This window comes from Epinephelus moara, chromosome 20 (assembly GCF_006386435.1).
Source record: "Epinephelus moara isolate mb chromosome 20, YSFRI_EMoa_1.0, whole genome shotgun sequence".
NCBI lineage: Eukaryota > Metazoa > Chordata > Actinopteri > Perciformes > Serranidae > Epinephelus > Epinephelus moara.
Genome location: NC_065525.1, coordinates 40010525 through 40022007, shown reverse-complemented (window position 1 = coordinate 40022007; position 11483 = coordinate 40010525). Strand labels below are relative to the sequence as shown.

The 11483-nt window shown below is 41.3% G+C and overlaps 1 protein-coding gene across 1 annotated transcript in view; it reads left to right on the top strand.

The window, feature by feature from the left end:
* The first annotated feature begins 85 nt into the window (after nucleotides 1-85).
* Nucleotides 86-11483, top strand: part of lrrk2 (leucine-rich repeat kinase 2) — a 38131-nt gene continuing 26733 nt past the window's right edge. The window contains exons 1-5 of the mRNA XM_050072144.1: nucleotides 86-895; nucleotides 3363-3448; nucleotides 7602-7711; nucleotides 9379-9467; nucleotides 10294-10428. Coding sequence (XP_049928101.1) covers nucleotides 760-895; nucleotides 3363-3448; nucleotides 7602-7711; nucleotides 9379-9467; nucleotides 10294-10428 — 556 coding nt within the window. The 5' untranslated portion in view covers nucleotides 86-759. The remainder of the gene's footprint in view (nucleotides 896-3362; nucleotides 3449-7601; nucleotides 7712-9378; nucleotides 9468-10293; nucleotides 10429-11483) is intronic.

Genomic DNA, 11483 nt, shown 5'->3' with positions numbered 1-11483 from the left:
ATCCGGCGCAAATCACTGTCAAGTCTCACTGTTAAATAAAGCGGTAAATGAGTAAATGACATCAGACACCGGGGTGGGCGGCAGCTTGAGGAGAGCACGGACACCTCCCTATGGTGACTAACAGTTTAGCTGTCCGTTAGATTCAGTCTGATTTAAGTAAAGAAACGATTCGGTAATTCAATCTGCGTACAAACTTTACCGGGAGATAAACACGTCCGTCTGTGAGGCGGATATGTGACTGTCGGTCACCGCCCCCCCCGCCGCGCCACGCGGGGTTTGCTCCCAGTTTCCTCTTTAACAAACGGGAAGTTATTTTTTTTCTGCGCGGAGTCATATGATGTGACTGTAAGGAAGGAGGAACTGTGCTGCTGTGACACACGCAGACATACAGGGACAGGACCTGCTGCGTATCTCCCTCAGAAACAACACAAAGTGTCAGACTGCACAAAGAGGAAGGTTCGTGTGTCCGCCGGAGGAAAGTTAACCGCACCGAGCTGTGATGTCATCACCGTGTGAACCGAAACTCCGCCACACTCACAGCTTCTCCTGGCGTGACAGCAGACACTCAGCCGCACTGGAGCTACTGTAATATGATGTAACACAGCTCGTATTAAGTCACGATCACACTGGTGTTACTGTAACTGTGACCGTACCGTGACCATGCTGCAGCGGTGTGGCTGCTCCCCAGCCTCGGCTCTGACGGCTCTGACTGAGTGACCTCGATGCTCGCCGTCAGCTGGCCTCAGTATTTGACAGACCATGGTGAACCAGGAGGAGCTGGAGGAGAGGCTGAAGAAACTGCTGGTGAGGCTGAAGATCCCGCAGGAGGACCGACAGCTGTGCACCCTGATCCAGATCATCCAGGACCTGCTGTTCCTGGCGCACACCGACACTGGTAGGAAACACGTTTGTCTTCCATGTGCATCATCAGCAGCATCATCATCATCATCAGGCTGCTGCTCACACACACAGCACAGTTTCCTCTGGACATGCTGTCTGAGTTAGGACCAGTGATAGGACAAATACTGAGGGACTGGCTGCACAAAACACCTTACATTTTCTCTTAAATTATGACTCTTAAGGCTTAATTTCTCCCGAGCTGAGGGACCTTTAAAAAGTGTCCTTAGTTAAGGAAAAACAATAAGGCATTTACTGCATTAAAGGAGATTTTCCAGTGGTAAAAGTTTCTGTAAAGTTGCTTGCATTTATTTGGTTTATCTGTGATGGTAGGTGGAAAGTGCAATGAAAATTAATTCAGTTAAATCTATAGTGGAAATATACAAATATATATTTTTGCAGATATATAGATGAAGGAAAGGTTGTGTTAGGGGAGTGCGTATTTGCTTTGTAACACTAGGTGATACTTGGACTGTAATAAACTGGGCTTATTACTAATTTGTTTAGCTGGGTGGTTAATAGACTGGGGATGGTTGCATACATTTGGGAATTTGTTGAAATAATATATGAGTTAAAAGAAGAATTGTAAGAAACTGTTAGAGACATGTTAGTTTAATTTCGACCTACTCCTTTTCAGACACTGTTATCTTTGTCTTGTTTGTTTTTTATTATGTTTTTTCTTATAATTTTTGGTTCAAAATAAAGTCATTCATTCAGTTATTCATAATCAAAAGCGTATCCATTGGCTCCTCCTGCTTGGTACCTTAAGTTTTTTAATAACCTTACTTTGGTATCTAAGGTCTTTCGTGCACTTGTTTAGAGATTCCTCAAGTATAAGACCAAGACAAGGGATAAACCTCAAACACTTAAGTGAACATTTTAAAGGAGAAGACTTATGGGTGTGTTGTGCAGCCGGTTTTATTTTTCAGGACACCTTAACCTTAAATCTTAGCTTGAGGTGTTTTGTGCAACTGGACCCTTTAACTGAAGTATATGTAGAAATACCACAGTGTAAAAATACTCCATTTAAAATAACTCAAATAAAGGAGAGAGATAACCATCAAATCTCATACGATGGTACACCCTGAAACCTGTACCTGTTCATGTACAGGAGGCAGGTGGAGGACGGACTCATATCTTTTACCACATCCAAAATTCCACTGAGATAAAATGACAAAGTATCAACTATCAACAACAAACATGTTTGTGCAGATAAAAATACTTGTTTGTCAGGATGGTTCATATCAGAGAGTTACATTATTGGAATATTATAACTGATGTTTTAACCTGTCAGCAGCATTTTAATGTTCGATCAGGTGGAGCGTCTTGACTTCTTTATATACTAAACAGTGTCATATTAGAAACTGATCATATGTTTTGTTTGTAAAATCTTACTCTAAAAAGTAAGTAAAGAATGTAAAGGAGACTACATTTCTGTGTTAATGTAGAGGAACAGAAGCAAAAAGAAGCAGAAGATAGAAGTGCTTAAAGTAAAAGTGCCTGAAACATGAACTTAGTTCTTTATTCTTTATTCAGGGTCCCGTCAGTCGTCACCACTGTAATGACATTTGTGGTCCACACACAAAAACAAGACAAGACATTAAATGATCACATCATAGAAAGTTTATATCTACAAAATAAAACAAAAACAAGAGGCAGGCCGCTCCATGCAGAGAGATGGGCAGCTGCTGTCCTCACAGCACGCCTGCAGCCAAATATCAGACCCTTTGTTTTTGAGATGTTCAACTTCAGCTTCAGTTTTCAGAAACATGCATCAGCTGTTGTTGAAGTGTTACGTTAGCCTCCCTGGCTTTTTTTTGCAGATACATACATTGTAGTGTCATCTGCGTACATAGCCATGCAGTTACTAATCTGAACTACAATACTTTACTTTGAAATGTTCTTTGTTATTGTTCCTTCTCTCGTGCTTCAGAGGGACTCTGTTTGGTGTTAAGAGAGTTTTACTCATCAGTTTGCGTTCCTAATGCACAGATGAGGAGTTAAAGTATATTTATGGGACTTGTACTGTTTTAATTTTGTATGTTTTTATACATATTGTACTTTTACTGCACCACATTCAACATGCAATGGTAATTTCAAGTTTGCAGATACAGATATGACACATGGGGACATGGATGCATCGCTGTAGTTAGTTTGGTGTGGGAGGTTTAATCCAGCATTAAGATGGTCCACTTTAACTTATCATAATGCATCATTTACTTTTTGTACGCAAGGACACTTTCTAATAATTTTAATGTACTTTTATGTATTTAAAATCTTGAAAGCAGGACGCAGGTAATCTACTACAACAACCAGTCGACTGATGATTGATTGATCCTTGTTATTGCTAATCTATTGATCTCTGAGCCTTGCTGTGCACGTTTAAATATAGAAACGAGTGTGACAGACTGCGTCCCTTCGTTCAGAGCTAACGTGTCACTTCACGTCTGTTGCATCTTTTGCAGCAGCTGAACTGTTTGAAGGCAAAGATGTCCACGCCCCCCTCATGACGGTGCTGTCGTCCCATATCAGCAGCAAAGGAGTCCAGCAGGTAAGGACGTCAGAAACCTCACACACCTCTACATCAGAAACCTCGAAGATCTCTTCATCAGACACCTCACACACCTCTTCATCAGAACTGCCTTGTTTTTATTAACAAACGTACTACTCTCAGTTTTAAAGGTTCTGAAAGGAAACAGAAATGTGCGCCACCTTAAATTAGACACACAGATTATAACGGCCATTTCAGTTTACCCATGTTACATGCAGTCTGCACACAATCGGGAAATACTACTGTCTCATAACATCACGCCCTGAGCTTTGACCCTTTTGCTTTTATATCCGTTACCTTGGAGATAAAACAAACGCCACTTAGCAAGTCTTACAGAGACGGAAATCAACCTGTAGAGATTTGCTGCTGTTACTTTGTGATGTGTGTAGATTAACTTTAAAGTAAAAGACTGTGGGTCAGAACAGCCAGAAGAGCATTCTGGCTCACAGACTGCAAAATCAGACCTGATGCAGTAGAACATCCTGGTATCTTTGTCACACTGCATTTCACAGACTTTGCACTGCAACATACTAAACCTTTTTATGGCGTACTGTATGGTGTGGTAGTGTGGAGATTGGAACCCACAGTCAGTTTTGACTCGTGTTCCTTTAGTGACGATCCACAGTGTTCACACGAGGCAGGAAAAAGTTGAACAATGTTTATTAATAATACAAAAAAGAAAAGAAAACAGCAGGCCAAATCCTTCAAAAGTTATGTCTCATATGGTCATATATTCTTACCATATCAACTAGGGGTGTAACGATACATCGATTCATTGATTAACGATCCGATTATATCGATGCAAAATGAAAACATCGATCCATATTGTCATCTTAAAGATACACATTTATTTTGAAATTCACATAGCACGTATGTGTCACCATTTCTGGGCAAGTGCGCCTCCGCTCCGCATATGATATCGCGTCATATCGATCGCAGGCTCCTGAATCGAATCGAATCAAAATCGTATCGTGACAGACTTTGTGATATTGGCAAACATCATATCGTCATCCAAACAAATCGATATAATATCGTATCGTGATGAAGCTGGTGATTTACACCCCTAATATCAACTGTCATTACACACTTAAACATTGCATAACATGGTCACACAGACTTAATGTTGTCTTCAAGCACAATGTTGTAAACAAATTTTACAATTTTATTCATATAGCACATTTAAAAACATCTGCAGTCGACCAAAGTGCTGTATAAATTAAAAGAATGACACACAAATATAAAACTGAGTAACAACAGTAAGAACGATTACATGCATAAAAAGATAATGAAATGCTAAAATATTAAAACCACTACAAACAACCAAAGGCCATTAAGAAGGTTTGTCTTAAAAGTGTCGATGGAAGGGGCGTTTGATTGAGAGTGGCAGACTAATCCAGAGCTTTGGAGCAGCTACTGCAAAGGCACAATCTCTCTTACCCACCAGCCTCGATCCTGGGACAGATAAAAGATATTGTTCTGAAGATCTAAGAGGTCGGGAGGTGGAGTAGGGGCAGAGACATTTAGTGATGTGCGGAGGTGTCAGCCTGTGTGTGGCTTTAAAAACAAATAACAGAACCTTCAGTCCTGTATCAATCTCCATTTGTCCTGTGCACTAACCTGCCTCACAGCACCATACCTGTTGTACATAACTTGTCTGTGCTCTAACACAGAAATAAAGTCAACAAACACAACCTGATCACAGTCCACTAATATACAAACTTAAATAATATCAGAACCTGTATGATATGTCACATCAACACAGATATATGTGGTTCTTACACAGATGTTAGTGTCACAACGACATCACCTGTTGAGCTCTAACATCAGCCCCAGCTGACACGCCTGCGCCTGATCTAACATGTTTACGGTGTCTCGTGACTGCAGCGTATCAGAGGTGAGACCGCAGCGTGACACAAAGTGAAAGTCAGACTGTGAGTCAGTCGTAACAGATTCATATAAAGGTTAAAAATGTGTTCAGAGATTTGTGCTGAGCTGCAGGCAGCTGTGTGATACTGTGAATCATTTACAGCTCAGACATGTAGGATTTCATCTCAGGCATATTTTAGTGCAGCAGTTTGTTTTACGTACTGTACAGTCACATGATCCAGCTGGTGCTCATGTAACACTGGAGACAGGGACACGGCTTTAATGCTTTCAGCTCTGCTGCAGTGGAGTCAAACAAGTTTTAACAGCTCCAGAGTCTTATATGTAAAACAGACATCAGCTCCTCACACTGCCAAAGTATCTGCAGGTGAAGGATCTCTTCCACAAGAGGCTGATTTGAGTTTCAGTTAGAACAGCGTTCCTGCACTTTCTGAAAAAGTCTTAAAGGCACTGAATTCATTAATCTAAGAATCAGCCTTAATTGGTGTTAAAATTAAATCTTAAATCTTAAATCTCTTAAATTAACCTTTCAAAAGTCTCAAAGGCATGGGAAGACGGATTTTATGAATCATTTTTTTCCGACGTTGCATCATAAAATCTCAAAACAATAAGTAACAGCTATTTTTCTTAAATAATTTACCAAACACCTCTTAAATTAACGTCACATCAGGATGATGGCTCCAGCTGTCACTGTCCTCTGGACGACACAGTGAAGCTCAGATTCAATGAAAACCGGCCGAGATTTAACGGCATGGCTGAAACCAGTACAGGGTGTGACGCGTATGAGGCTCAGTGTATTTTATGCAAATGCTTTTTCAAACTTGCGATGGACGTCAAGGCAGTAGAATCCCACACTGTGACAAACATGAAATCACCAAGAAAACTTACCAACAACGGCCAAGTAGTTGCAAGTTCTGTTCTACCCTCGTCTTGGCAACGCAACGGAAAAACATTTGGGAAAATTTTCTCTAAAGGGGCAAAAAGCAAAATCGTTTCACCGCTATAGGTTTGCTGTTGTGCACTGCCTGTAGACCAAAACAAAGTGTGTCATGAGCTACACCTCCCTCTACCTCTGCTCTCCACCCCCCCCCCACTCGCCTCATCTAAACTTAGTTTAGCAGTTAGCGATGTCTTTCACTCACTCTCGGTCTCTGCTGTGTTTAGCTATTCCCCTGCCTACTTAAATGATGATGGTACCTGTAATAAATGTAATATATTTGCTGAGATGGAGGCGAGGCTCAGTGACTAGAAGAGCTGGTAGAAGCGCTCCATAGCTGTTAAGTTACTCCAGTAGCCGGTGGCAGCCGACTCGCTCGAGCCATCGCCGGATCCCGGCTAGTGCTAACACCGGGAGCTAACGCTAACGTTCCTACTCTTCTCTGTGAGTGAGAGCGATGTTTTAGCCTGGCTACATTTTACAATGCTAATTGCAAATGCTACTCACCTAACACAACCGTAATGCCTGACCCATTGCTGGGACCGAAGCTCCGGACATTAACCCATGCTGCGATTGTAACATTAAATTTAATTGAATCGACATAGCAACATGTGCCTAACGTTACACTAATTAAAACAGACATTTGACTTTATGTTGTACCTGTCCAGGAGAAGAAGAGCTAGCTCCGAGTCAGATTGTAGCCCCTTTAGCTCTCACAGTGCTCTCCACCTTGGAAATGCAAGGCCAATGTTAATCCGAGTTCTGTCCCTTTCTTTATCCGACAACTTCTTCGCCAACAATTGTTGTTTCTTTAGAGGTAATGTCGGATCCTGGTGTCTTCAGGTGAACGTTTTGCTCTGCTCTCCGCCATATCGCTTCGATAATATGTGCTGTCATTGCTCACTGGCTGTAGCCTTTTATAGGGAGGGAGGGCAAAGGGCTCCAAGAGGAGGGAGGAGGCGGCGATTCACATGAGCGTACATGAACGCGCAGCCGGACCGGCTTGTAAACAATGGGCTGGAGATCAACACAGAGAGAGGGTGTGTGACGTCATGCTGTACGATGAAATTACTCCTCTAGTTCTTCACGTAGTGATTTTTTAATTCCTTCAATCTAGAAATGATGAATTTCTGCTTATTGCCCCTTTAAGCCCACATAACTGATGTCAGTTCTTGTTTTCATTGTAAAATTGGCAAATGGTATTAAAAAGCCTTAAACCTAACTTGCTGTAAGCTGAAGGAACTCTGCAGAAAATTTCTGCAGTTTTAATTTGATAGTTTGACTTGATTGTTCAGTTGTAGCCTGAGTGACGGTGTAATCTTCTTGTTACAGGTCGGTTGGTCATTGTTGTGTCGGCTGATTGAAATATGCCCCGATACGCTGGAAGAGTTGACCAGACCTCTGAAGGCAGCCAAGGACTGGGAGGTACTGGGAGTGCACCAGTAAGTAGCAACACACACACTGGGTGCTGTACCTGTAACTGTGATGAACTGATGTCAGTTGTACAGGAGTGAATTCAGATTATCTTGATGACATAATCACAGCATGGTCGATCAGATTACAGATGACATCACATTCATGTTAAAAAAGAAGCTGTTATATTTGAATTTATCTGATATTTTGGTTTATTATTAAATATCTGCAAAACTAATGACATCACCACCAGCCTCGCTGTAATTTGTATTTAGTGATGCTAACACATTAAATAAAGATAATGAACATGGTAAACATTACATCAGCTAAACAGCATGTTAGCATTGTCACTGTCAGCATGTTAGCATGTTGGTGTTAGCATTTAGCTCAAAGCAGCTCTGTGTGGCCTCACAGAGTCATGACCATGGCTGTAAACTAAACTAAAAACTAACTCCTGCGTGAGAGAGACTGACTTCATTTAGCCCAGAAGCTAACATTCACCTTCATGCAGTCCCAGTGAGTCCTCGAATGCAGATCGGTCTGTGCTCTGACTCAAAAATCTGATCTGGTCACCTGTAAATAACAGTGTGGACAGTCTGTCGGAAATTTGAGAATAACACGTGTTTTACTTGCAGTCTGAGTGAAGCCTTTGTGTTGTTGCTTCCATGTTCCAACAAGGATCACATCCTGATTTACTCGGTAATCTGTCCCCAAAAGAAGTGAAAACAGTGAAAGAAGTAAAAATAATAAAAGTTTGAGAGTTACATAACATTTCACATTCTAAGTTACACAATCTCAGAAGCCGTCAGTCTGACAACAAGAAGCAGAACCTGTTTATAGAGACACATGTTCTGAGCATCATGTGGATTTTTGTTGGTTTGCTCATTTGTGATGTTGACTTTCATATGTTTAAAGGTTTCTTATAATATATGTTAAAGAGAACATAATACACACCAGCCAAAACATTAAACCACTGACAGGTTGAAAAACATTGATCATCTTGTTAGAATATTCTGTTGGGAAACCTTTGGTCCTGGTATTCATGTGGATGCCACCTGACACATTTCAGACAGCATAACATTGTACTGTAACAAGATGATCAATGTTAGTCACTTCACCTGTCAGTAGGTTCAATGTTTCGTCTGATCGGTGTGTATATTCAGCATCATGAGTGTCCAGCTGTGAAAGCATCATTTCACATCTGAGCCAAGTACTGTTGGACAAAGTGTGGATGAATTTAAGTGCTCGTCTGCATCTGTTTTTTTGTAAGGAAACAGATTTCGGCTCTTAGATGTTCCAGATTCAGATTATATTACTGTCATTTTCAGTTCCTGCTCGTTGCACGATACCAGCTGTGGTCGTGTTATCGAATCACGCTATGTCAGTTTTACCTGCCTTTTTTACCACAAGTGATCCTTTCACTTCCTTCACACTGCTGTCTAACATTTCTTTAAATCTCTTTGTATTCTGCCGAGCTGTTTGATTTTCTTCAGTTCTGTGTACTCACACAATAAGAGCTTATAGATCTGATGTGTAAATCAGGATCTAGAGTAAGATATGCTGAGTGTTGACTAACTCTTCAGGTTTGCAGAAGTTAGTCCCTTTGCCTGCAGGCAGTGAAGTGATTTAGCCGAGGAGAGTTTTTGTCTTGGCCGCAGCTCTGCTTCATTTTTCCCTGTCGTGATGTTTTTTCCAGGCAGATCCTGAAGGTTCTCTCTCAGTACAGCGCAGACTGCAGAGTCACCATGGTTGGACTCAGAGCTCTGGCTCTTCTGCTCAGATCAGGTACACAAACACACAGGAGATATGGCACAATACACCAGGGCTCCAGCATGAGTGCTATAGGATTGAAAGTCAATCATTAGCCTTTTTCTGTGACTCACAGCCAAAGCTCAGGTCACAGGCTCTGATTTCAGTGGTGATTCTACATGTGATTGGAATATATTATATAATCCAGACAGCGGTTTTGTGATGATGCGTTCTTGCCATCGGGTCAATAGGAGGCGGAAACTTGGAGGAGACTTCTGTGTAAATGATTCACAGAAGCCTTTTATAACGAATTAATTAAACATCAAACAGCTGCAGTTCACATGTAATTATCTGGTTATGAGTCTGTCGTATTGTTTCCACTTCTGGTATGTATGACTATACTTCAATAAAACTTATCATCTTGGTGTAGTAACACTTTGATCTCTTTCATAACATGACCTCTTCAGTTATGCTCATTTCAAACCTAATTTGCAGTGACCGTGTGACGTGAGGCTTCTGAGAAAGGCAGAGGTTAAATACTCATCACATGATCTGTAAACCAGCTTTGGTTTGTCTGAGTAAAATGTCAGTGGCTGCTCTGCAGAGAAAAATAACCAACCAGACGTTCTGCTTCTAACTCTGAGGGAGTGTTTCATAGAAAATATTCACAAAATGTCAAAAAGAAAAACTCGTATTATCCACAACTTATCACGAGACAAACTGTGGAACTTGTGTAGAATTTAATGGATTTGTGGCTCTGAAACTTCTCAGTTCTCTGGCACTAAGTGCTGCTTCAGCTTTTTACTGAGCTCCTCTCATTAAGTCTTATTTGTATAAGTTTGTTTAATCGATGGATCTGCAGACATGCTTCCTCTGCTGGTGCTGGAGGAAGAGGAGGATGTGTTCAGCCTGGTGGTGCAGGCGATGAAGACGTTTCCTACCAGTGAAGAAGTTCAGCTCCAAGGCTGCGGAGCTCTGCAGCTCCTCCTGGAGAGAGGTGAGGGGAAACATACACTCTAAGCTCCAACATATGAGTGTGTAGTGTGGTCGATATCCCGTCCTGTAGCAGAGTATTTAAGATGTTTCTGGCTTTGTATCATGTATCAGAACAAACAGTGTTTGTATTATATTTACATATCTAATACCAGCCAAACGTGAGTAGTTGTGCTTTGAGTCCTGTGAGGTTTTGATGCTCATTACAAGGAGTGAAGCTTTGATATTATTTGGGTGGTTCCAGAGTAAAGGCCAAGTCGTTACCTTTCAGAAAATGGTGCTATAACTAGTCACGAGTGTAGACATGTAGATGTTTTCAGACCGAGACTCTTATGAAGCAGGACAAATTTGGGGCAGATTAGACAATGTATGCTCAAGTTACAACTTCCTGTTTTGCAGTAAAACATGCAAAATGGCCACCACGCCATGGCACTTTGTGGACGAAAACTCACAATTTTCATCAGGAAGCATCATCCATGTCTTGAGACTCTTCAGAACAAATTTGAGGTGGATCTGGTCAACCTGCTCGGAGGAACAAAGCAAAGTATAAAACATGTCATTTCCTGTTGCCAGTAGATGGCAACTATAACTATAACTACTTGCTGATGTAGTGAAGTTTGAGGAAGATCGGACCACCTACCTTGGAGTTATTCCTCACTTACTGTTTGATGGTGAAACATGAAAATTTGACACCTTGCCACGGTCACACGGTTCAACAAAAACTCACGCTTTGAGTGATTTTTAATTTTGAAAGACAGACAATCAGATCAAATCTCTAGAAGGAGTTTGTTAAAGTACGACTCCTAGAAATGGCCAAAAATTGCACAGGAAACTAAAAATGGCTGACTTCCTGTTTGGCTTATGGCGTGGCTCCAAGAGACTTTTTTGTATCGATGCTATAAAAGTGGAGTAAATTATGTCTTTTCAAGTCAATTTTGCATGCCGCTGCTTGAGGGCACTTGGATTACGACGGACGAGCCGTTCTGACGTTTTTGAAATGCATTAGCTGAGTTCTATTACGTTTTCAAAATGTGGGTACCGTGCACTTAAAGTGTAGCT